This window comes from Dipodomys ordii, unplaced genomic scaffold, assembly GCF_000151885.1.
Source record: "Dipodomys ordii isolate 6190 unplaced genomic scaffold, Dord_2.0 Scaffold25, whole genome shotgun sequence".
Classification (NCBI taxonomy): Eukaryota; Metazoa; Chordata; class Mammalia; order Rodentia; family Heteromyidae; genus Dipodomys; species Dipodomys ordii.
The window spans coordinates 18,810,334-18,837,533 of NW_012267241.1; the positions used below are offsets into that span (position 1 = coordinate 18,810,334).

The following is a 27,200-nucleotide window of genomic DNA, read 5'->3' on the forward strand; positions in this document are numbered from 1 at the left end:
CTGAATGCAGACGATGTATGACAGCTTTCTGCTCGCACACTGGAGCAATGCTCACCAGGTATGGTTTGAGAAGTGAGGTTTTGCCACCCTGGGGACTCCGAGAATAGAACTGGCTTACTGCTTGACCTACCAGAGAGAAGAAGAACAGGTCCCCCCAAGTGTACCAAATGAGACCCACAATGTAAATTCAGCTAAACAGCTATTCAGCAAAGAGCAGAGCTGTGGAGTTTGAGATGTGGATGAGTTGACAGCTTTCCAGCAATGCCAGATACGTGCCTTCACCACGTACATGCAGAGACAAGGAGGGACATTGGCCTCCACTGTGAAGAGATTCATACATGGTCCATAAGGCATTTTCTCTCTTCAGAGAGACCTGTCAGAGTGGATGGGGGGCCGGGGGAGGTGATAGGAAATTGTGACTCAGGTGATGTGGTGATCTTACTGGTTGGGTCTTAATGTTAAGGTGCTTATTGTTCTAGTGGTAATTTTCCTGAGGTTGAGCCTATATTTCCTCATTGCCCTATGGTCCCACCGATCCTAGAAGAATAAAATATTGATAATAGATGCTCAAGGGAAATGGGATCATAGCAAGGAATCTACAGATGTACAATTTCACAAGTGCACACTAAATGTTATTAAACATCCTCTGTGCATAGGGAATAACATAAGAATTTTTTGCTTTCCATTAGTCCAATTTCATATCAATAACTGACATCAGCAGATTTTTTTTCCTCCTCCCCATTTCTAACATCTGTGAAACGTTTTCAGCCTTTTCGTTTGAAAGCGGTAAAGCTTTCTGCAAAGACAGTGCAAGAAAAACAAGGTTGGAAGCGAGAGCTTAAATCTTCATATCAACCTGTGCAAGAGTTCAGATTTGCCAAGTACTCGCCTTATTGTTGGGCAGAAACAAGTGAGGCAGGTTTGTAGTTAATGAGCCTGCACCTAAGACTTACCAATGTGGACAATCCAGTCAGTAGGTTTGTGCAAAAAAAAAAGAAAAAAGAAAAAAAATTATGTTTTCTATTCAAAGTCTGTAAAACAAAGCTTTGCCACAGACCTTGCTATATGCAGCAGACCTAGTATCAGAAAACAGACTCATAAAACAACTCCCCATAGTTTCTCTGGCTAAGCTATCTGTGTTCGCAGGCCTTTCCCCTGATGAAGATTTCTTTGTCAAAGACAGATCTTACATAGGTTTGAGGGGAGAGAGAGCAGGAAACATGCATGGGGGAAGCCCTGGCTCCTATGCCATTTCCTTCTCTGCACTATCTCTTACTCATACAAGGGTATTCCTATTCCTAAGTTCTTCAGACTTCATTCTTCATGATCCCTAGGAAGGCTTATTTTGTAGGTTCCCTTCTGATTCATGATGCTTTTGAAAGGTAGGATCATGTTTACAGAGGCTTTGAATTTGTTCTGACAATGGTGTGTCACTATGAGTTATATTTTCTGTTTTTTAGCTTCAGAGAAGCTGGTGAAAGGATATGAAAGATAACTTTAGGCAGGTTCCTATGTCATTTGCTTTGCAAAGGTCATCTGAGGGTCTAGTGTGGTGAAAGGGAACCCTATGAAATTTTGATGTTTGTGGCCACTGCAGATCTCCCGTGGGGACATCCCCCAGAGCCCACATTCAAAACTGTCTTACCAGGAGCACTTCCTCAGCCCTGATACAAGCAATCCACGTCCCAGGAGTGATTGAGAAAGGATCCACAAAGCCATTTCCTGGGACTGTGACAAAGGCTGGCTCCTTGCTGGGCAGGAAAGTGATCTCTTTGCTTTGAGTAGCACCTATTAGAAATACAAAGGACTATGTAAGATACCTTTCTACCAGCCAGTGTTAAGATTTTTAGATAATTCAATTTTGAACATTCTGTTTACACCTCAAAAAGTGTAAGGTGGGCACTCATCCGATTTACTGATCTATTTTTTAATTATGCATATGCATGCACATAAAGTAGACCAAAAGGACATTGGTAAGATGTTCACTGTAGCTATGCATGCTAGGATTATAAATTTTGATTTGCTAAATAAGTAATCATATTAACACTTGTAAGCTGATTTGGACTCTGGGGTCTATAATTAAGTGTTCTACCTCTTGAGCCATACCCCTAGTCTTTTATTTTTTTGTTTTCCAGAGAAGTCTTTCCAACTTGAGGTTGGCCTCAAACTGAGATCCCTCCTTACTTCTTGGATCAGAGGTATGTACCACTGCATCCAGTAACAACTATAAGCTGTTTAAGAATATTCCTTGCATATTGTATGTGTTCAATATCTTATATTGGCTATTAAATTATTTTTGTTTATACAAGGTTTTTCTTATATTTTTATTATTTAAGATTTTTTAAAGTTGTAGTTATGTTATCTTTTGTTTTTAGAATGTTGTTTTAAAAAAAAAAACAAAAACAAATTGAGAACCTTCTACATCTGAGTCCAATTGACACTTATTTTGACAGGAAATATGTTCTAAATCCTTGTATTGCTCTCATTCTACAGGCATCTGTGGTGTCTACTATATAGATGTCAGGCATGGTACTGAGTTGTGGGAGCACAGAAGTGGATGCCATGTTGATTGTATCATGGGAACAGAGCAGGCAAGATATGCAGACTAGAAAACCGGAGAATATGGTAGAGTGCGTACAGTGGAACATAGGAGGAGGTCTACACTACCTTGGGAATATATAAGTAGACTTCTGACTCAGACTGGTGGAAAGCTGTCCCAGAGAATAGGAAGCAGCTCAGAATGTATTTAAGTGATGTGAGTTAACAGAAAACATATTTACGGTGGCATTGTCCCTCAGTTTGAAGGCAGAGAGATCTTTTAGAAAGATTGGCCACTTATTAAACCCCTCAGCTCTGTTTCTTCTTTGGCCCTCTTCATTCTACCACATTCTTATCAAGTGAGAGAAAAGATGCAGAAATATTCTGTACATGATGAAGTGAGTCAGCCACTGCCTCCTATTAGGAATTGATCAGCTTCCAGTCATCTAAGCTTGGCTGACCTGACTTGAAAATAATGTCCTTTCTTTCCTAAATTCCAGCTCTACTATGGATGGCAAACAAAGATGCTCTCATCTTGATTCTAAATTAGACTTCCATTCATGCCATTTTGTGCCCTTATGGGATTCCCAGTGCTTTCTGGAATCGGTTTCCAGACTCGTAGAAGCTTTATTCCCTGTTAGGATGGAGTTACAGGCCCTGTCTCCAACTGTGATGAGCTGTGTTCTCTTCTGTTGACTCTCAGAGATCCTCAAGGAGCTTTGCAGATATTTCTTGGAGCTTTTGAGTTGCATGCTATATACCCTCACCTTAACAATTCCAATCCTTGCCAGGCACTAGTGGCACATACCTATAATCCTAGGTACTTAGGAAGCTGAGATCTAAGGACCACAATTCAAAGAAAAGTCCATGGGACTCTTATCTCCAATAAACTACCCAAAAGAAGTAAAACTGTGGCTCAAGTGGTAGAGCACTAGTCTTGAGCAAAAGAAGTGCAGGGATAGTGCCCAGGCTCTGAGTTTAAGCCCCAGGATTGGCACACACACACAAAATTCTGATCCTCACCCATTTCTCCTTGAACTCCTTGGTTTGATTGAAACAATGGGAGCAATAAAGGAACAGGCAAAAATCTCACAAATAACACCTAAAGGTGATATCCACTTCACCAGAGGTCATGACCCTGGGAGTTCAAAGTACAAAGGTTGCTGTACCAACTTTTAAAATGTCAGTTAATAGTTTAACAGTGAACTTTAAATGCACAGAAAATTTAGAAAATGGAAAGGTACCAAAGGATATCTAGAGGACTGTCCAATCAGACCCTTGTCAAGGCTTACTTACTGTTTTCTAAAGACAGCCTACTTCGTGAAAACTGGAGAAACTCATTCTTGCCTACTTTGTGAAAACGGGAGAAACTCATTCTTGATCATTTGTCACTTGAAAGGAGAGTTACCTGTCTTTGCCCAAGATGGATAAATAGTTATGTGGCCAGATACTGTTTCAGCTCCAGGATTAATATATCTCAGAATAATGCGAAATAAGGAGAGGTTTGACTTCCCCACATTCAAGATTAACCTTACTTCATTCTGAAAAAAATACCAAATATTTATGAGGAGAAAGCTGGTTAAAAGGAAGTTAAAAAATTAAAAAAGGAATCAAATGTAACCACTTACTTCATTCTATTCAAGTTTGGACTTGCAATGTACTCACATTGTGCATACATGCATGCACATGTATATGCGTGCATATACACACACATGCACACACACACGCTATACATCCATACTCACTTTGCAAACACCAAGCCTAATAATGAATTAAAATCACTTACAATTAAAGTTACAGTGACACTCACTCCCCAGCTACTGAGATCCTCTTTGACTTTTTGTAATCAGGCAGACAGAGTATATTATTAGTTTAAGAAAGCCACGGTGACAGGCTCAACCACCACTGGCTGGGGAAAATAAAAAGGCAGAAGAGAAGGAAAGGAAAGCACATTATTTCATGCCACCACCCCAAAGAGGAGCCAGCCTAGGATCTACATCACATCCAGAAAACCTAAGTCATCACAGAAACCAAAGATGACTGTGGAAAAATTAGAGACCCCAACACATTGGTGGTAAAATCGGGATCTAACTGAAATACGTCTACTCTGCCTTACAAAGCTTTATTCTCTCTTAAGCTCCTATCCAAAGGGAAGGTTAGCTTTTCAACTTAGAGGAGGGGTCCTTTGGGTCACCAAGCCCTGAGGTCACACAATATTTTGTGTATGATTCCATGACTTTAATGAGGAAAAAGCAGACTATTTTATTTCAGAACCCCAGACTATATGTCTATATCCAGTAGCCCAAGGAAAGCTCAGGAAATATGGACTCTAAAGGAACTAAGTAGACCATGAAATGGAATGAAGTGTCTTGGTTTTTAATTGGGAAAGGCAGCTTGAATATAGGTAATTTGGCAAGAGGAAAGCATTATTAGAATCTACCAGGGGCTCCCAGAGAACCATGAACCTGTTCTAGTTTCTCTAAAGACTGCACTAAGTCCTGGATCTACTAAGAACAAGCACTGGGTTTACCATCATCAATTTACCTCTCTTACTCTATTTGTTTATACCATGATCAGCTTGAAGAGACCAACCTCAACGAGAAATTCTAAAGACAAAGCTATTCAACAATTTTGCCATTTTTTGGTAGAAACAGAGTGTGTCTTCTAAAAGTGTAAAACAAAAAGTATGAATTTCCTTACTGTAATGCAAAACTGAGATATATAGATATGGTAGAAAAGAATGACAGAAAGAGCAGGGTGTCAGTGGCTCACGCCTGTAATCCTAGCTATGCAAGAGGCTGAGATCTGAGGATCATGGTTCAAAGCCAGCCCGGGCAGGAAAGTCCATGAAATTATTATCTCCAATAAACCACCAGAAAACCAGAAGTAGCACTGTGGCTCAAGTGGTAGAGCACTCACCTTGAGCTGAAGTGCTGAGGGACAGTGCCCAGCCCCACAACCAACCAAAAACAACAACAACAAAAAAAGAATGACAGAAAGTAGAAATGTGGAGGGGGAAATAAATTAACTAACTAAAACTAGTCATTTATGTCTTTGTTTCTATTTACATAATAAGTTGCAAAGAGTTCTAAAACAAAGCATCAAAAATTATCAACACTAGAGGGAGTAAGTCTGATCCAGGGACACTGTATGTGTATATGGATATGTCAAAGTGAAATCTCCCTGTAAAATCACTGATGTTAATTTTAAAGTGTGGAGTAGAGAAAACAAAAGACAAGAGTAATGATACATGGCTAGTATTCAGGAGATGAAGACAGGAAGATTGAGAGATTGAGATAAGCTTGGGTACAAACAGGCCCTATCTCAAATATATATATATATTAGCCATACTAGCTATATTGGAATTAGTCAACTTGTTTTTGTTTTCTACAAATAAAAATGTCCTCTATGTTATAATGTAGCCTAATGTCACTTAAGAAACTTCCTTCTTCCTATAAAACTCTCCAGAGACCAACATCCTCTTTCTTTACTTTCTATTTCTGGTTTAGTGGTCAAATTAAAGTAGCAATAAACTATGAAACCCACATGTATGTTTAGCAGTTAAAATCCAACCCTACATTAAATCCTGACTTCAATCCCAGCTTCTACTCTAGAGAAAAAGAATCCTGAAATCAGTTTTGACAACCCTGAGAAGTACAGGCCATGCTGCCATGAGCGGGGCCTCTGGTTGCGTACGTGTACTGAAGTCATCTGGGCATAGCCTCTCCAACTAAAGCCAGGAAATGCCAGCGGATCAAATCCAAACCGAAGGTGTCTCCCATCAGGTGTAGTGCCATCTTCAATTTCAAACTTCATATGGTGCAAATCCGGGAAATAATAGCTATTCTCAGGCCTTATGAATAAATACATGCAGACATAGGAGGTTAGGATGGCTGATCATCTGAAAACCCTTGACTCTCATACTTACTGCTAAAAGAACTCCACCAAGTTGACCCAATATATTAAGTAGAACAAATGAGAGTGGCCCCCATTCTTTTGCTAAATTATTGGGTTCATTCATGTAAACATAAACCATATATAACACCTATTCACTCCAAACGTTAAAATGAGAAAACCATTTAGCACAACTCATGTTCTATCCTCATTATATTCTAAATGGTTGCAGGACCAAAGTATTGCCCAATTTGTGTTTTTACTATTAATTCACTCATTCATTAATAAACTCTATTCACTTATTACACAAATATGAATGCTGTGTGTCTGATACTTGCTAACCACTAGACAGATACACTGGTGACCAAGATACAAAATATATATTCAATTCACAGGTTAAAGAACTTGTTTTCTCTATGAGGATTTTTTGATCATTAGAATGACTTCTGTGTCTTGTTTCTTCTGGAACACATGCCAGTAAGTTGCTTCCTTTCATAAATTGAATTATGGTAGTCCCAGTGGAGGACAAAATATCCCAATGCATGTGACATCTCATTGGCAGACCTTTGAAGTTCTAAAAATGATATGTTTGTCAATCTAGTAACAGGCTAATAGCAGGTAGTGGTTTAAAGCAATAGACAACAATTAGTCAAAGGAATAAAAGGGCATGTTCTTAATACATTGCAAGAAGAAACAGAAATGCTTACATTTCTGAAGGGAATTTTAAAGGTCCTTAAAAATATCTATACCATTGATCTAGTAATTCTACTTCCTGGAAATTATTCTATATAGCTGGAGGTATGGCTCAATTTGAGAGCACCTGCCTAGCAAACACAAGGGCCTAAGTTCAAACCCCAGTAACATAAAAAAATGAAAAACAAATCGTTTAAATAGGGATACAGGTGGATCCATTGCAACAATGAGATGTACAAGTTGTTATGTGGAAAAACAAACTTTACAACTTTGGTGGAAGGAGAGGAGAATTGGGTTGAGGGGTGGGGGAAGGATGGGAAGGGATAGGAAGGGGAAACAAAGGAGGAGGCTACAATGCTTGATAAGAAATGTACTCATTATCTTGCCCGTGCAATTGTAACCCCTCTGTACAGTATTTTCACAATAAAAAAAATGATTGCACAGCTGGACACCAGTGGCTCACGCCTGTAATCCTAGCTACTCAGGAGACTGAGATCTGAGGATAGCAGTTCAAAGCCAGCCCGGGCAGAAAAGTCTGTGAGACTCTGATCTCCAATAAACCACTAGAATAACTGGAAGTGGTGCTGTGGCTCAAGAGGTAGAGTGCTCGCCTTGAGCTGAAGAGCACAGGGACAGAGCCCAGGCCCAGAGTTCAAGCCCCACGACCAACAACAACAAAATGATTGCATATAGTATCAAAATTAATGTTACAATAATTAAAACAGTGAGGAAACATGAATGTACACAATTATGAAGTAAAGATTATGAAATTAATTAAAATTTCTGAGGCTTATTTAATGATAGGACAAACAGTCATGCTATCATATGAAATGAAGAAATTGATAGAAATTTTAAAAATACATTCATCAAGAAATTTCATTCATAAACAAAATCTAGGAAAAAATGTACCCAGTGCAAAGTGGAATAAAGTTTTTTCTTTGCCTTTTTACTTTTATGGACTTGTTAAAATTTCTATGATGAATGTTCATTACGTTTATCATAAAAATTATTCAAAAAGCAAAGTGAGTATGAACAGTTTCTAAACTTAAAAGAAAAAATTTTTTTGGTTGGTCGTGGGGCGAACTCTGGGTTTGGGCGCTGTCCCTGCGCTCTTCAGCTTAAGGCATGTCTCTACTTGAGCCACAGCGCCACTTCTGGTTTTCTAGTGGTTTATTGGAGATAAGAGTCTCATGAACTTGGGCTGGGAAGTTGGCTCAGTGATAGAGCGCTTGCCTTGCATGCATGAGGCCCTGGGTTTGATTCCTCAGCACCACATAAGCAGAAAAAAAAAGCCGGAAGTGGTGCTGTGGCTCAAGTGGTAGAGTGCTAGCCTTGAGCTGAAGAGCTGAGGGACAGCGCCCAGGCCCAGAGTTCAGGCCCCATGACCAGATCAAAAAAAAAAAAAAAAGAGTCTCACAGACTTTGCTGCCCGGGCTGGCTTGGAACTGCAATCCTCAGATCTCAGCCTCGTGAGTAGCTAGGATTACAGGCGTGAGCCACTGGTGCCCAGCCTAAAAGAAAATTTTTAAATGCTCAGGAAAGAAATCATAAACTAACATTTGAGGGAATTTCATACAAAAGTATACAACATTTTGCCAACTTGGAGAGAAGTCACTATGCTATCATTGCTGGTTTACTTCCTTATGTTTCTGTTATTGTTTTTCAAATGATATATTTTAAATTTCAAGACATGTAATATATATATATATATATATATATATATATATATATATATATATATATAATGTATTCAAATTTGCCTCTCGGTAGTTAAATTAATTCCTGCTACCTAACTGGAAGAAGAAAAAATGTTGGTTTGCTTAAGGCAGGAGAAAGCTAATTTTTTTTGGCGGGGGGGTGGGGGGGGTCGTGGGGCCTGAACTCTGGGCCTGGGCGCTGTCCCTCAGCTCTTCAGCTCAAGGCTAGCACTCTACCACTTGAGCCACAGCACCACTTCCAGCTTTTTTTCGTTTTGCTTATGTGGTGCTGAGGAATTGAACCCAGGGCCTCAGGCATGCAAGGCAAGCGCTCTACCACTGTGCCACCTCCCCAGCCCCGGGGAAAGCTAATTTTATCCACTAGACAAGGTGCTTCTTCCACACTTCAAAAGTTTTCTAACCCCTCCATTGTATTGCACCTGAACAATCCCTCATTAGGGAGAAAGAAGCAGAAGCTGAGTCTTGCTGGCTCAAGGACATGGGCGGGCCATCCCTCAGTCCTTCTCTCTCCCGGGGAACCCAAATTGTACTTTCTGCTCAGAGAGTCCTCTGTGCTGTGCCTTGTACATGGGGATTCAGCTTTCCACTCTCATCTTGCCCACCAGGATTTATTCCACTTGTCCACTCCAACATGGGAACCAGTGACATCACTCTACGGGCATTGTTAGCTCCTATATTAATGAACTTATGGACAAATAGATTTCAAACAGTATCAGAAAGCGTGATGGGCCATACAGTCCTGGACTGCTGGTTTCTCTTCTCTCTCAGCCAGAATGGCAGCACAGACAGATCTAAGGTAGCCTCCCACAAGGTGAAAGTGGAAGAAACTTCTGGAACTCTCACCACTGGCACGCCTTTCCCACCACATGCTCTCGACATTGGCATACTCCAGAGGGCCCACTGCACATGGTGTTGAGTGCTCCACCAATGTCACACTGACACCCTGAAAGTCAAGAAACAGCTGTAGTTACCATCCAATCATCTCCCTGCCAGATTGCTCCCCTCTCCCATGAACATGGAACACCAGGAGGCTCAGTGTCCCAGAACTTGCTTTCCTCCCTCTTTTCACATCTTACAACTGGCAGGGGTCCAGAATATGTAGAAACCTTCCAACAAAGATGGTCTGTCTCTCTAAAAGTCTGCCTCAAAGTTGTTGGTGCATGAACAGCTAGAAAACTGTGATCCCAAAGGGGGAGGTAACAGTAGCATAGACGCTGAACAAGGCTTAAAAAATCTCACTTTGACTTGGAATATGGACACTCTGGATCTGTCTCTTGAGTAGCTAGGATTTCAGGCATGAGCCACAGGCATCCAGATAAAAATCCTATTCTATGTGTGTGAAGGGAAAACTTTGCTACTAATGGTTTTCTAGGCTACAAGTTTTCCAAAAATGTTTAATTTTTTTGCCAGTCCTGGAGCTTGACCTCAGGACCTGGGTGCGGTCCCTGAACTTCTTTTGCTCAAGGCTAGCATTCTGCCACTTGAGCCACAGTACTACTTCTGGTTTTCTGGTGGTTAAGAGTCTCATGGATTTTCCTGCCCAGGCTGGTTTCAAACCACAATCCTCAGATCTCAGTCTTCTGAGTAGCTAGGATTATAGGCATGAGCTATGAGTGCCTAACTTCAGAAAGACTTAAAAAAAAAATCTCATCATATGTACACATGTTGTTTTATTCCTATAATCGTATAGGAACTTAGAATTCATATGAGTCTCCATGGCCATTGTGATTTGTTGTAACAATTAGTTAAGAAAAGTTTAAGAAAATATGTTTTTAAAAAGAAACAGTACTCTTGTAAATAATATTTACTAAAGAATGTTACAATGTCAAGAATAGACCTGTGGATCGATACCTCCAGCAATCTCATTGTTTAATCCTATTTCCAAAAATCAGGTTATTCTAAAAATACAAAACATAGCTTTAAAATTACTGGATTTTTTTTAATTGGTCATGGGGCTTGAATTCTGGGCTTGGGCACTGTCCTTGAGCTCTTCAGCTCAAGGCAAGTGCTCTACCGCTTGAGCCACAGCGTCACTTCTGGTTTTCTAGTGGTTTATTGGAGGAGATAAGAGTCTCACAGACTTTCCTGCCCCGACTGGCCTTGAACTGCAATCCTCAGATCTCAGCCTCCTGAGTAGCTAGGATAACAGGTGTGAGCTACCAGCGCCCAGCTAAAATTACTGGATTTTTTTTTTAAGTACAGGGGATTGAACCAAGGGCCACCAGTATGCTAGGCAAACACTAAGCCACTTGCCCGTGTTCCTAGCCCTTTTGTTGGTTATATTTTGTTTTTGAGAAAGGGTCTCACTAACTGCCCAGGCTAGTCTTAAAACTTGCCACCCTCCTGTTTCTACACCCCAAGTGCTGGGATTCCAAAACTCACCCAGCTTAAAATTACTAAATCTAGATGTTAATTAGAACATCAACAGGTGCCCTTCCATCTGAATTATGTTTTTTTTATATAACTGAACCAATGTATGCTGGTAAAAAAAAAAAAGGAAGTAAAACACATCCTCATTTGTAATGAATGACTAATGTCAACTGAACATTTGGCCAAGCCCCCAAAAGAATGTTCCAGTGCCATCCCTGAATGTTGGCCTAAAGACAGTGAATAGGAGAAAGCAAGCTCACAGATTTCCCTTTGCTCAGGACTCACTGAACCTATTTACCTTGACACCCAAAGTAATTGCTCTTCTCCAAAGCAAAATACCCATCTTCGCAGGTGTCACACGCATCTCCCGTAACATGGGCCTTGCAGTGACAGTCACCATCTCTCTGTAGAAGAATGAGTGGGCCAGAAGTCAAAACTCGAATGAGGATTGAAAACTGACCCAGGGTATGAGAGGAAGCAGGGGGATCTGAAGAAGATGACCATGGAACTTCACTGGCCATTGCTGTGGCACCCTAGTGTGACCCTATCCCCTTACCTGCCCACACTCTCCAATTCCACTCAGGGTTCCTGCCTCGTGGCACTGGCATTCTGTGGAGAGAAGAGAACAGCCTTGAGCCAAGACTGTCACAAACGATGGCTCCCTGGCTTTCAAGACATTACATGCCTGCAACACAGCATGTGCAGCTGGGCTTCCCAGCAGACCTCATCAGCATTACAGCTTGCACAGCTGAAACTGAAAATCAGATTACTGTCTGAGCTTAGGAGACCAGACTAATCAATACAACTCATCCAGAATAATGCTGAGTTTATGGCTGTTCCAACACAAAAGCAAGAACATAGGTTTGTGTGTGTGTGTGTGTGCGCGCATGTGAGTTTTAAATGATTCCAATGTCAAGGTCATTTTTGATGAGCTTGCAGGAAAACACAATCTATTGGAAGATACTCATTTTACTTAGTATCTCTCAGTGTTTCTGATTATTCCTGATTCAAAATATTCATAAAATTCAAATAAAATTAAGCCAGAAAGAGGTCACAGAAGTAAGGGAGTAAAAAAGCATTAATCAAGTAGCTGTCTGCACATTCAACAAATACATATGACAACCCAGACATGAGTGGGGGGAAACCTTACACAGGATGTCAGGAAAATGAAATCGATTCAACAAATGAAATTGATTCTTTGGGGTTTAATAAATAATTGTTTGTGGGTTTGGTCATTGGGAAAAAGAAAAGGAAGAGGCAGTTACAATATGGGAAGAGATAGAGAAAAGGAAATATTACCTGAGCAACCCCTGGGATTCTCTTTGGCCAGATTCCAATATAAAGGTTTGCAGGTACTGCACGTGGGACTTTCAGCATTAAGTTTGCATTGGCAATAACCCTTTAAATGAAAATCAAATTAACACTGGACACTTGGGAATCAAGATCATTTTCAAACAAGTGCTCTGAGCAAAGGCTTTTCACAGAAAGAAATGTTGGCCAGGAAAAGTCAATTAAATGTACCCAGGAAGAATAAAAGCACTAGGTTGCTTGCAAGATCTTCTAAAGTCATTATTATTATTTATTCATTTACTTGTGACACACTTAATCCATATCTGTGGTTTAAAAGCAACTAGAAACTGTACAGAAAGATTTCAAGACCTTTCTTTTTTGTTGTTGGTGGTGGTGGTGGTGGGTCATTGGGATTGAACTCAAGGCCTGGGCATTGTCCCTGAGCTCTTTTGCTCCAGGCTAGTGCTCTACCACTTTAAGCCACAGCTCCACTTCCATTTTTTGAGTGGTTAATTGGAGATAAGAGTCTCATGGGGACTTTTCTGCCATAGCTAGCTTTGAACTGTGATCTTCAGATCTCAGCTTCCTGGGATTACAGGCATGAGCCACTGGCACCTGGCCTCAAGATCTTTCTTATTTATAATGCTGCCACTATATATAGCTATTACAGCATAGAACTATCAACTGGAAAGGAATAGCATCTGAATATTTAACATGTTAAAAAGGATGTTTATTGGGCTGGGAAGGTGGCTCAGTGGTAGAATGCTTGCCTTGCATGCATGAGGCCCTGGGTTCGATTCCTCAGCACCACATATGCAGAAGAAGCCAGAAGTGGCACTGTGGCTCTAATGGTAGAGTGCTAGCCTTGAGCTGAAAAGCTGAGGGACAGAGCCCAGGCCCAGAGTTCAGGCCCCATGACCGACAAAAAAAAAAAAAGGATGCTTATTGAAATGGAAGATTCACTGCCATCTAGCCCACAGAGAGAACAACAGGACCTCTTTCCCACAGCTCATACAGGGAATAGACTTGTATCTCCAGGCTGTGGGGCCAAGAGAAAGATCATTTCTAAAGGTCTCAAAAAGTAGTCCCAACTACCAGAGCATATGCTTGGATTGATATAAAAGAAACTGCAATTATTTCAAGCAGAGCTAACTTATTTAATGTGTGTCCTCAGCCTTAGCAGGACTCCATAGTGCCAATACACCTCAGAGTAAACTACAATATGAGTTAAACTCCAGGACTCCAGAACAGAAATATTAAATAAACTTCAGAAAATCATATATACACTTTGAAAAAGAACACTGGACTCTTTAAGCCGTTTGGCTTGGCATCTTATTTTCATTTACATTATGTTTTTGGACTTCAGGAAGCTCCTCATGGTTAATCTTTGATAGAGTAACAGAGTTGCCACTCTCTTAAACACAAATCTTGTCCTTACCAAGCTGGAGTCCATGGTCCCTGCTAGGTCACACACACTGCTGGAACCTGTAATGATTTAGAAATGTTTCAAATATCTTGTTTGATATTTCGTTTTTAGTTTTGCTTTTCTTTTTTTTTTTTTAGAAAAAGTGCACCTCTATTTCTGCACTTCAATAGATGGATGGCAAAGCCTCTGTGTTAATGAATGATTCTTATTAACTCATTTATCATTGAACAGCCCTACTCCCAACCCACCAATCAAATCTCATTCCTAATTGATGAAGGAGGAGATGAGAGCGATTGTCAAATGTAGAGTATCTTTAGAATTGACCAAAAGAGGGCAATATTGCACCAGGAGATTTTTTTTTTTTTTTGTCTGTTCAAAAGAAGTTAGTGTTTGGAGTTCATTTTATAGTTTACAAAGAGTTAGTTATCTTCCCTCTCTTCTTCCCCACCTGTGCTGAAGCTATTTATTTTTGTACAATTTTGTTAGCATCAATAACTTGTACAAGGGGGTTGGTTACATTTTGATATGTCCATATATCCTTCATCAGACTCAGTCTATCACTCTCCTTTCTTTCTTTCTCTCCCCTTACCCAAACCAACCTCAACAAACTTCATTGTTCCAGCTTCATACATGTATCTTAACCATACTCATCCTAGGATACCCCACTGGTACCCCCTCCCTGGACTGGACCTGTTTTACATTCTCATCATTAATATTTTTAATATATTCTCATTGCTATCTTCATTCCCAGATGTGCTGTATTTCAGTATTGTTTAACCTCTGACATTCCATTTTTCTCCCCCCATTTAATATCCTCAATCCCACAATTACAAACATTATATATTTACAACCTTTGTTCTTCTCAATCTGCCTACTTTGCTTAAGATGATGCTCCATAGTTCTATCAATCTCCCTTCAAAAGACATATTGCATTCTTTCTGGCTAAATAATAATAAAGGGTGTTTATATACCACGTTTTCTTGATCCATTTATCAGTTCTAGGGTATCTCGACTATTTCCATAGGCTAGCTATTGTGATTAGTGCTGTAGTGACCATTAATATGCAAGTGGATTTACCATATCCTGATTTGTAATCTTTTGGAAAGATGCCCAGGAAATGTATTGTTGGACCACAGGGTAGTTTGTATTCCACCAACAGTGTATGAGGGTTCCTTCTCCCTCACATCTGCACCAGCATCTGTTGTTTGTATTCTTGAGGGTGTTTTGTTGTTGTTGGTACAGGTGCTGGAGCTTGAGCTCAGAGCCTTGCCATTGACCCTAAGCTTCTGTGCTCAAGGCAAGCACTCTACCACTTGAGCCACAGCTCCACTTCCAGCTTTTGGTGTTTAATTGAAAATAAAAGTCTCACAGACTTTCCTTTCCCAGGCTGGCTTTGACCTCAGATCTCAGCCTCCTGAGTAGCTAGGATTACAGGTGTGAGCCATTGTTTGTATCCTTAGCCATTCTAACAGGGGTGAGATGGTATCTCAGCATCATTTTGACTTGTAGTTCCTTTATGGCCAGAGATGTTGAACGTTTCCTCATGTGTTTATTGGCCATATGTACTTCTTTTGAGAACTGTCTATTCAGTTCATTTGCCTATGAATTAACTGGATTGTAAATTCTTTGAGAGGTGTTTTTCTTTCTCCTGAGCTCTCTGTATATTCTGGTTATTAATCTTTTGTCAGATGTATAACTGGCAAAGATTTTCTTTAATGCTAAAGCTACTTATAAAATCAGTTCACTTTCTTCCCTTCATCTACATAGTGCTGCAATTCTAATCTCTCCTCATTGGCTCAGTGGCTTGCAGTGGCTCAGTATACTCTTGTACAAAACTAGAACTGAAAACAGGTTAGGCAAGCCTGCTCTGAGCCCGGTTTTTATATCATTGAAACAAATTCATAATAGGATCATGTCTTCTTACAAATGGTCCTTCTGCTTTTTGCCTTTTTTTCTTCTTTGTCTCCGTTGGCTTCAGCTTTTCCACAATGTTCCTGACTCTCTCCTTCTGCTCCCATGTTTTTCTCTAATGGTTCACACAACCTTCTCATTCTTGTTTTCCAACATGGCCATGTCCAACCTTGGGTTCCTTCCAAGATGGCCTATGTGACTGCAGCTCTGGGCTGGTCAAAGTGGCTCTGCCTTTTTCCATTTCTGATGCACGCACAGACACAGACCCGCGCTGGGGGCTCTTGCTTCCCAGGGAGCATCAGATCTCCTCAGGGGCCAGGGGCCCCTCTCACTGCTGTTTCCAGCCTCAAGAAAACTTGGTCTCAATGATACTGGTTAGGAAGGCTCTGTGCTGTGGCTCTGTCCTTGTCACTATGGCTCCCAGGGTGATCAGGAACAGGGAAGGGTTTGAGGAAACCATGTACTCTGGTTGGAAAGTTGGTGTCAGATTTCCACCAACACTTCTCAAACAAAGCAAGAGGCCTCTGAAGTGACTACTGTACCCGGGGCTTCTGCTTGTCCTGGAGGCTGCCCACACCACAGGGCTCAGGGAAAATGGTATCTCATTTCTGTTGCTTCTGACATTCTCAATCTGTTCCCACCTCCTCCTTACTCTTTCCAGCCTGCATAGATTCATATGTACTCCAGACTCTTCCCTTCATACTTGAGCTGAGAGGTATGATGAGACAAAGTGTCCCAAGAGGCCAGAGGCAGATGGAGGAGGAAGGAGAACATAGACCCCACTCACTCGGTGACATGGGGACCTATTGGAAAGATCCCAGCACTGCCAACATTCATGCTGAAAGCCAGTAAGGAACAGGGGTCAATGAATGCTATGCAGAATTGAGATGTGAACCGAGACATCCCAATTCAGAGTGCATGCACACTGACATTTTTCTAGAGGTGCAGATAAATCATTTCTGGGTTCTCTTGAGGATGCATATGCTACATATTCACAGTGGACTTGAACTGGGGCAGATGAGGCCAAAGTAGGGTGGGGGGATTGACAGGCTCCTCTGGAAGGCAGGCTGCAATCACTAGGTGAGGAGCCAGCCCTTCAGCATCCTGCTGGCTTCCCTACCTTGGCAGTGGGGGAAGTCATGGACTCCTGAGAGACACCTGTCGCATCGCTGTCCTGTTATCCCCGACAGGCATTCACACTGTCCCGTCACTGGGTTGCATGGCACCAGGTGGGATCCATGGGCTGAGCACTGGCAGGCTGGGTGAAAAGAACTGAGTGAGACTCAGGGTATGGGGCACAACAGGGCCACAGTCTAGCATCCTGGGTAAGATGCTTAGGGGTCAGCCAGAAGGATCCAAATGTCCATTCCAGCTCTGCTTCTTACTACACCTGGAACCTGAAATGAGTGGTTTAACTGATTTAAGTCTGGTTTCCCTCCCTTAAAAGGGACTGATAATAGCACTGGCTTGATAATATGATTGGAGGATGAAATACTACTTGAGATGGAAGATGGGACAGTGTCTTAGTGAGCACTTCAATAAATGCTAGTTTTTTTATTGCTGTTGTTAAGTGTGCACTCTGCAATATTGGTTGATGATGGGTGATGGCTTTGGAAATGCCTCTCACATACAATAATGGTCCTTGTAAGAGAGTGATGGGAAGAGCTGATACGGACATGGCTCTGGGTGAACTCTGACTCTGCTTACATTGAGGATCAGGTAAAACCATCCCAGCACAAGTCAGCCTCTAACGATCCCCCTGGCTTTCTCTATCCTCTTGTACACATTCTGTGAAGGTCTAGCCTGGTTGAATAAAGATGGACAATGTTATATATGCAACGTTTGGAATGGGTAGGAAAGGATATCCAATATCCTTTGCCCCAACACAAGTCTTTACCATCATATTTGCCTAAGTGGGTGAATAAATAGGAGAGATGAAAAGCAGAGACTCCATCTACTCTACTCCTTTCTTGGTTCCCTTCTTATGTCTCTTTGCAGCTAAAATTCAGAACCAAAGTTGTTCAGGGTCACCCCCATTTTCACTGTGTGGACTCTCATCCTGAGGAGTGCAAATAACCTAAATTTTTCAGCCCGGGGTCTCACATCTTAGAAATGGAAGGCATGAAAGAGATTAATTCATTGTATTCCACTATTACACAGTAAAGTTCAGAAACAAAGTAGTATTTCCAAAGGCACCAACTTAGACAATAGCAAAAGGTTTCAACCTCTGTGGTCAAACATATCCTGATCCAAACCCACCACATGTGCCACTTAACAGTCATGCAATTGTGAGCAAGTGACTCAGTCTCTAAGCCTCAGTTTGTTCTATAAATTGGAGCTGATATAGTGCCTGTCTTGTGAGGTTATTACAGGATCAATAGCAATGAGGGATGGAAAACACTAAGTGGGCCAGGCATGGTGGTGGCGCCCATCTGTACTCCCAGAATGCACAAGTAGGAGGATCATACTCTGAAGCTCCTTGAGGCAAAAGTGTGAGACTATCTGAAGAATAAAGCAAAGCAAAAAGAGCTGGGGGCATGGTTCAAGTAGTAGAACACCTGCCTAGCAAGCACAAAGCCCTGGGTTCAAACTCTGGACTGGAAAATAAAAAAGAAAGTGCTGAGTACAATGGTGGGTGTGGAGGAAGAACTCATTGTTTGCTCTTACTAGCAATATTTTCTAATTATCCAATCTCAGTGGTTGGGGAGATGTTCCTTTCAGTATTATACACTGAACTAACAGGAATCAGTAAAGTAGTATGTCTCATTTCCAAATTTATATTCAGTAGACAATACTCAGCAAAAATACATGATCACTAGGCCCTTTGATTAAAGGAAATGGAAAACTATAATAGCCTCACTCAGGAATGAATACTGATGATCTAGGCCTTTTAGGAATGAAGATTTGGGTCACTCCACCAGGTAAAGAACCACAATTAGCTGAGTTGCTTATTGAGAGTAAACAGAACAGAGTATATGGGTAAAAGAAGATTCTATCCGGGTGCTGGCGTGTCACGCCTGTTATCCTAGCTACACAGGAGGCTGAAATCTGAGGATCACAGTTCAAAGCCAGCCAAAGCAAGAAAGTCCCTGAGACTCTTACTTCCAATTAACCAGAAAACCAGAAGTGGAGCCATGACTCAAAGTGACTCAATGTGCTAGACTTGAGCAAAAGAGCTCAGGGACAGCACCCAGGCCCTGAGTTCAAGCCCCACGACCAAAAAAAAAAAAAAAATCCAGCTATGACCCAGTGACATAATAATGACATCTTATCTTGTTATGAGTGTGATTTGTGTGTATGTGTGTGTATGTGTGCATGTATGTGTATATCTATATGTATGTGAAACAAAAACTTTTGTTTCCTTCCCTCTCACATCCTCTTATACAACATAAGATGTACAGACTTTATGCCATTGTGTTTACCTTACAGGATAGCAAAAAATTAACATCACCCAAGGATGTTTGGATCATCTTCTGGAGAAAAGGCGTATGCTTTCAGTTGTATTCAGGATAAATATATAATGCTAGGCAGAATTGAATTATAGTCTTGTTACACTTTCTATTCTGAGGTTACAAATGGTTGAGGAGGTACATTTAGATGTCAGGTTGACAGGAGATAAACTGTGTTGGTTGATATGGTGTGGGGAGGTTATTAAGAAACTATTTTAGGTGAGGTTAACATTTAAATGAGCAATCTTTTTAGTAAAGCAAATTACCCTTTATCCTGGGGGTGCCATCCAATTTACCGAAATACTTAAAAGGACTAAAAAAGAGACCTTCTGCCTCCAAGAGTCAGCTCTGCCTCCAAGAGTCAGCTCTTCTCCAGCTTTCGAGACCAAGCTCTGTAGCTTTAGATCTTTCTAGACTCACAAATGCCTGAGCCAGTTCCTTAAAATAAAGCTCTACATACATGTACACGCCCTATTGGATCTACTCTGGAGAAACCTGGCTAATCCAGGCTCTTCCTGCTATTTCTGCCATAAAGAAAAGGGAAAGCAGACAAAACAACATTCATGTGGGCAGTTGCCTACAACACAGCACTGCAGCTAGACAGCATCATGTGGGTGGCACAGACACTGGTCCTTAGGGTCCCAGGGGTTGTCCAGGGAGCCCCAGGAGATGTGGTGACACTATGCAGATGAAAATGAAGGCTGAATCTTAAAAGCATGTACATTGGTTTACAATGGCCAGTTACTCAATCCAACCATCCATGAAAGCTGCCAAATCCCAAACCCAAACCCCAACTTGGCAATCTTTTTCTCATCTTGGAAATACTAGAAGGCTTTCAAAATAGTTTCATTATGTTCTTGGTCCAGCTCCTTTGCTGTCTCTGAAGTTCTTTACTTTGTCCTTTGTACTCCTCATTGTGCCTAAGACACTTTGACACAGAGGAGCTTTAAAAATAATATAGGCTGAGTATTCCTTATCTGATTATTTCATATTTGGATTTTTTCAGATTTTATAATATCTGCAGACATATCATGAGATATCTTAGGGAGGGGACCTAAGTCTAAACATGAAATTCATCTATGTCTCATAAACATGTCTATCCATCACTGGAAGGTAATTTTATGCAATACATTTAGCACACATGTGCTTTGCCTATGACCAGTCACATACGGCTAGATGTATCATTTTCTACTTGTGGCATCATTAGGTCACACTCAAAGACTGTCAGATCTTGGAGTATTCTGGAGTTTGTATTTTCAGATTAGGGATGTTCAACCTCTAATAGCAAAGGTCAAGGGGAAAGGGAACTTGTCTGCCATGTTCCCCAAGGTCTAGCATCAAGCATAGTCCTGGTCTAAAGAGCATGCTAGATAGCTCATCATTATTCAAGGAGAGTACAAACCACTCTTGAAATCCTCCTTAAGTCCTCATCTGAACACAGTCTTGCTATGTGTTATCTTATTGAATGTTGTCATGAGACAGGTATTACTATGAGTAATGCCATCCTCTTCACCTTCAGTGATAAACACAAGGAGTGACACAATAGTACATGCACATCCTGTGAATTAAGAGTTTCATAGAACTCCATATTGTTTAAGGGGTGTTTTGATTGCCTGTGGGCTTTGGAGCTTTTCTTCTGGCAAGAAAACAGGCTGGCAGCTCACAGTCAAAGCAATAAAGCCAACAGACAAGCCCACAATACCCACTAAAATCCACTTCTCAAGACCTGGAAACTGGGTAAATTAAATCTATAGAAATCCTACGCCTTTCCATCCAACCACCTCAGCATTCTCTTAGACAAAAGTTGAAGGAACAGCTCAAGCCTAAATTTGGCTTTAGACTGTTCCCCTACTCCCACCCACACTGTAATTCTTGTTTATGCCCCCTTAGATGCTGGCAGCCTTCCTTGACAATATTTTCCACCAATGGGTATCCTTGTCCTCATCCCTCAGATAGTCTGCCTAACTTTGAGAATAAGCTGACAGAGAAGAGGAGGCTAGCCCCTCACTGGGAAAGTATTTTGGAAGCTATCTAAGGAAAGATTACAGTACCTCTACGGGTCACCGAGGCGGGGGCTTAGAAGCACCTGAACTTCTGTATGTCTTCAGTTCACAATCATGGAGACTATGGATTCCACACTCCCACCCCATATTCTCTCTGTTCTAAGGACTGTGTAGTTGATGCCTAAAAAGTTGAACCAGAAAAAGAAGAGAACAGAAGAAATGAGGGAAAGAGAAAGGGAGTCCACTGCCAGTGGCTCATGCCTAAAATCCTAACTACTCAGGAGGTTGAGATCTAAGAATGATGATTCAAAGCCAGCCCAGGCAGACAAATATGTTTATTTGCAATTAACCAGCAAAAAGCAAGAAGTGATGGTATGGCTCAAGTTGTGGAGTACCAGCTGTGAGTAAAAAAGTCAAGTAAGAGTATAACACCCTGAGTTCAAGACTTAGTAGTGCAGAGAGAGACAGAGAGAGAGAGAGAGAGAGGAAGAAGAAGAACAGAGAAAAGTAGAAGACAGGAATAAGAAACAGAGAGGAGGAAGAAAAGGAAAGAATAAACCGTTCCACTCAACAAAGTTAACCAAGGCAACTTAAACCAAGGGTTGAATCAAACACAAACATACGTTTCATAAGTGTACAGTTTCCTGGTCTCAAAAATTATAGGGTGCATGAGTGAACCAAAGTCAAAACAAGAAGAATACAGCATTGTACTTGGAAAAGTCTGACGACAATTAATTTAATATAAACCATAAATCCATGTCCGCAGTTGGTAAGAACGGATTAGAAATGCTTTAAAGTCCCATTAAAGAAGACTTTGAAGGTCTTTAAGTAAAAAAGAATAAAGGTTTAGAAACAGTGTTTGGCCAGAATACACTGGGCATATTACATAGCATTATAGGCCATTGATTTGATTCTAAAATCCAATGGATTAATAATCTACTCTCTCTAACACACACACACACACACACACACACACACACAAACACACACACACACACACACACACGAAAGCTGTCAAAAATAAAAGGTGAACACACAAAATAATGAATAAAAAGAAAAAGAAAGTAATAAAAATAAAAGAGAGAACATTTTGTCATTTCAAATTCTTTCCAGAATGGGTTCAAATCTAAATGAACAAACTACAAAATAGAATTTGCCACCATCTCACAAATAAGATGATGGCATGTTGCCTCTGGCTGCTCTGCTATTTGGCTTATATCAGAGCTAGCATCCCCTCTAAACATGGCTATTCGCCAAGATCTTCATTTATTTTCTTCAACCCTTGGGTATGGAGTTCTCTACTACATGCAAAAACTAAAAAGTCTCTACTACATGCAAAATAAAAGGGGTGGGGGTTAGGGGTGAGAGGTCATGCCTTTAATCCCAGCTATGTGAGGAACAAGGCAGAAAAGAGTGGTGATGTGTGGCTCAAGTGAATACTGCACTTACCTACCAAGTACAAGACCCTGAGTTCAAAACCCCAGTGCCACCAAAATAAAAACACAAGAAGAGGCAGTCGATTGTATCAGGCAAAGCCGCAGAGTACTTTATCTTCATGACCTCTTCTTCTCCCTGCATGAAACCACTGTGCCACCAGAGTGATACAGTGGTCCTCTCTAAACATGGGCACGGGGGAGGGGGAGGTGCTGGCTCTGTTTTCCATTTACCCTCCTCATTGTGGAGCAGAAGGAGAGAAGGACTATAAGTCAGCTAGGATGGCAGTATTGAGACCTCATCCTACCAGGCCCAGATTAGAAATTCTGCCCATTTACATGGGGGGGGGGGAGATCTGGTTCTGTCTGCTGGGCCTATCTGAGTAGCGCTTCCATGCAGAAGTACAGAGCAGCAGCCTGTGGCTCCAAGACTAGAACGATAACCTCAAACTGGGATCCTGGCAAAAAGAGGACCCCGGGTTCCTGGCCATACCTGCCCTGGGTAGAGTTACCTACAAAAGTGGGGAGTGGGTGGGAAATGCTTGGTGGGTGGATTGTGGCTCTGTGTCAAAGGTTCTTATATGTTTTGTTTTAGCTTTTCTTCAGTATGTTTCTCATTTGTTGTACTGACTTGAGATAATTTACTAAAACCAAATGATTCCAAAAAACATTTTCGCCGGTTAACTTTTTGTTTTGCTGGCAAAAGTGACCTGCTGAGCTCTGAACTCTTACCATTTTGGTAGTTGCATCTTCCTTCTGCTTACTCTTGAATATAATCCCGCTCTTTTTTTTTAACCTGTCCTATAATGAATTTGTTCCAGTAGCAATGTGGGCAAAAAAAAAAAAAAGCCCTTAAAATCTGCCTCTTCTTTCATACACACACGTACTTTGACCATCTTGCCCTGTTATTTCCTTTGGAGGAAATGGAAACTGGTTATGTACTTTGCTCACTTACCTTGGCAAATGGGGAATGAGTAGAAGCCAGGGCGGCAGTGGTCACAGCGGGGGCCCTCAACCCCAGAGCGGCACAGGCACCTTCCATGGTCATCACAAATTTCGGGAAGCACACCTTCCAAGTTACAGTCACAGCCTGGGAAGGATCAGAGGGGTTCAGTTCCTCACTTAGTGTTGCTCTTCCGATATGGGAACCCCAAAGGCATCTTAAAGTGCAAAGTAAAGATTCCAGAAGACCAGAGACAATATAAACATCTAGGGATGGGCAGCTGTTTGGCCAAGTAATGGCTTACTATCTTTCAACATTGATACTTACAGAAAATGGTTTTATTTCCCCCTTCCAAATTAAACACATGTACAGCAGAATTTAGATCTGATTATTGGAACTTACTAGATATCTGATCTAACAGCAATCTTGAGTTAAACATCCACCTTCCACTTTTTAGACAAAAAGAAGCTACTGTGAATTTAGCCCTATTAGGTGCCAGGTATGGCTTTAAGGGCTTTCCTCCTGGAAGCCCTGAATCTCACTTAATCCTTGTCTAAATCATCCAAGACCAAGGTTTTTCCAGCCTTTGCTCAGGCTGTTTGCTCAGCCTGCTTCTCCACACAGTGGGTCTTTCCCATCCTTCAAGTGTCAGTTCGCACATCTACTCTTCAGCAGGTCTCCCTAACCTGGCTTAATACACAGGCTCCTTTCCCTCATCTCATTCTCTGGCTCTATTTGTCTTTCAGGACACTTAGATTTTTTTAAAAAAAAAATCATTAATTGGCCTGTGACTTGCTGTGACCAATGGACTCAAGTAGAACCCGTAACTTTGGAGCCCAGGTAGCCATAGGCTTTGTTGTTTCTACTCTCACCCTCCAGGACAAGAGGCCTTGTGGAAAGAGATCAGAACCTCCTGAAATTTCTCTCTTTCTCCCTCAAGATTCTGCAGCAGCAGAATCACCCAGAAGCTTTCAAGAATTGTAGGAAATTAACCTTTTTGGGTTTGAGTCACTACATGTGGGGTGATTCACTACACAGAAAAAGAGGAGTAAAATCCCAGCAGCCTGAACTCTTAGTGAGCACTAACTACAAGATCCTAATACCATTACATTAAGTAAGTAAATAATAAATATTTCCCTTGAAAAGAGGGTCTTGACTTCATTATTAATATATGAATAATAAAGTCAAGAAAGAAAAAGTCTACCCTAGAAGATAGGGATACTACTTTTTTTTTTAAGAAAAAGGATATTCAAAAAGGGCAATTAGTTCCCAAGATCACAAAACTTAGAAGGCAGAGTCAGGATGTGAATGCTGGTCTGCCAGGAAGGTGAACTCATAACTGTTTCTAAAGCAATCTTCATTCTATGTCCTAAATTAGGAAGTTGTACATATCAATCTTATATAGAAAACACCTGCATTTCTAACATCTAAATCACACCCTAGGGAAGGTCCAGAGAGGATCAAAGATTCAACTGGGCTCACCTTATGTATTAAGAGTGGGTATCCTCATGCATTTGGAAAAGATTTTCTATGAGGGTCAAAAATATAGATTAACTTGAAGGGTTGGGCAGGATGGAAGAGAAATGATTGAAGGGGATATTGATCCAGATGCACTGAATGCATAAACTGACATGTTAAATCGAAATCCCTTTGTACACCTATTTGAAGATAATAAAAGTAGGATTACAAAAATAACATCAAAACATAGGCATCCTTATGCGGGGCATGATTCTGCACAACCACAGTGGTTGAGATCTTGAATGTCCACTTTACAAAGGCCTATGTATTAAAAGCTTGATCCCCAGCCTGAGGCACTCTTGGGAGATGAAATCTTTAGGACCTGGGATACAGTGGGAGGGAATTTATTTTGGTCATGAAGGGTATGTCCTGGATGGAGATAATGGGAGCCCAGCATCTTCTCTCTTTGTTTTCTTATCTCCACCACAGATCCAGAGAGAGGCAGCCAGCCAAGCCACCCTGGACTGAAACCTCTTAGCCAAAATGACAGTAGAAAATTGGCTGCCAGGGAGTTTCTGAGTGTGCTAGTGAGCTAGTGAGCTCATCCAAGTTCCATTCAGTTTCCTTAATCATGCAGCGTTATTGCAACAAAGTACAACAGGCAATGATGGAAAGCCCCTGCCATGCTCCAAGAAGCAGGACTTGAACTGGAACTTGGTGCTGTATACAGGAAGTGGCAAAGGAAAATGGAATATTTTCACTGACACTAGATCAAAAGGGAGAGTGACTTACCTTGTATATCACCAGCTACTGGATCTTCTGGACTTGGGTTGTAGGTAGGAAAAATAGGAATTCCTATTTAAAAACACACAGAGAGATTCAATCAAAAAGTATATAAAAATAAAATATTAAGTTGCACTAAATAGGGAAGCCCTCTCTCATTCTGTAAAAGATAATATGTAGAGACTAAGGAAAGGCAATGTTGCTCTATTCCAAATGTGTTTGGTAATTGAGACCAGGCTGATTGGACAGGCTGATTTGTAGGTTAATGAACAGAAATGGATGTTTTAAGGTCACAGTAACTTAGCCTTTCACAGAGACTAGGCCTATTAAGGCTGCCATTTTTAAAAAGCAACTTTGTTTTTTTGTTTTTTTCATAATTGATATTAGCTTTTAAACATAGTTTTATTTAGTTTTTATTCCTCCTGTTTATACCATAAAAATTGTTCAGCCTTTTTTTTTCTCCTTTTGAATTTCTACTCAAAAGACCAGGGAAATTTATGCTCAGTTCCTATCCAATTACCACAGTCCTAAAGTGATCAAGTCCTGATGTGGTAGTGTTGTATTTGGGTCTCAAACATAGGTTTCTGTAAATATCATCCACAATTTCCGCAGTGAAAGAGGGTGTTATTTTAATAATTATCCGGGGACTGCAGTAGTCAATTAAAGCACTCAGCCCATTCATGTAAGTCCTATTCCCACCATTGGCTTCTATGACAGATCAACAGCAATCTCAATAGGAAACATAATGTAATAACAGAGAGGGGGCTCTTCTTTAGTATTTCTTCATTTTAATGCTGAAGTACAGTTTTTACACCATTGCAAAACAAACAGAAGCAATAATTCTGTCACAGTTTATAAAACATTTCAGATTCTCTTGCTTTATGACCTATCAACTTTTGAGCAGACATTTATCTTTGCTTATCAAGAGGCTGAGATGTTCACTTAGATCATTCCTGGGGATAGAGGTAGAGACAGTGACAACTTGGCCTGTTATGTAGCAAGAAAAACAAAATGTATCTCTATATTTGGGAGCAAATTATATTATATGTATATGCTAATATCTGGAAACTCATGATATTTCTTTTAGGTTTCTTAAGAAAAATCACATATATGGATTACTGTTAAATTGAAATTCCTAATTTTTGACCTACTGAGATCACACACACACACACACACACACAGACACACACACACACACACAGACACACACACAGACACACACACAGACACACACACACAGACACACACACACACAGACACACACACACAGACACACACACACAGACACACA

The 27,200-nt window shown here is 40.9% G+C and overlaps 1 protein-coding gene across 1 annotated transcript in view; it reads right to left on the reverse strand.

The window, feature by feature from the left end:
* Lama3 (laminin, alpha 3) overlaps positions 1-27,200 on the reverse strand; it is a 202,840-nt gene that overhangs the window by 118,385 nt on the left and 57,255 nt on the right. Inside the window, exons 11-21 of the mRNA XM_013014815.1 lie at positions 25,919-25,981; positions 23,681-23,815; positions 16,961-17,098; positions 13,942-13,988; positions 12,513-12,612; positions 11,770-11,822; positions 11,512-11,617; positions 9,687-9,786; positions 6,235-6,391; positions 3,947-4,079; positions 1,646-1,788 (exon numbers count right to left, since the gene is read on the reverse strand). Of these exons, the coding sequence (XP_012870269.1) occupies positions 1,646-1,788; positions 3,947-4,079; positions 6,235-6,391; positions 9,687-9,786; positions 11,512-11,617; positions 11,770-11,822; positions 12,513-12,612; positions 13,942-13,988; positions 16,961-17,098; positions 23,681-23,815; positions 25,919-25,981 (1,175 nt within the window). The remainder of the gene's footprint in view (positions 1-1,645; positions 1,789-3,946; positions 4,080-6,234; positions 6,392-9,686; positions 9,787-11,511; positions 11,618-11,769; positions 11,823-12,512; positions 12,613-13,941; positions 13,989-16,960; positions 17,099-23,680; positions 23,816-25,918; positions 25,982-27,200) is intronic.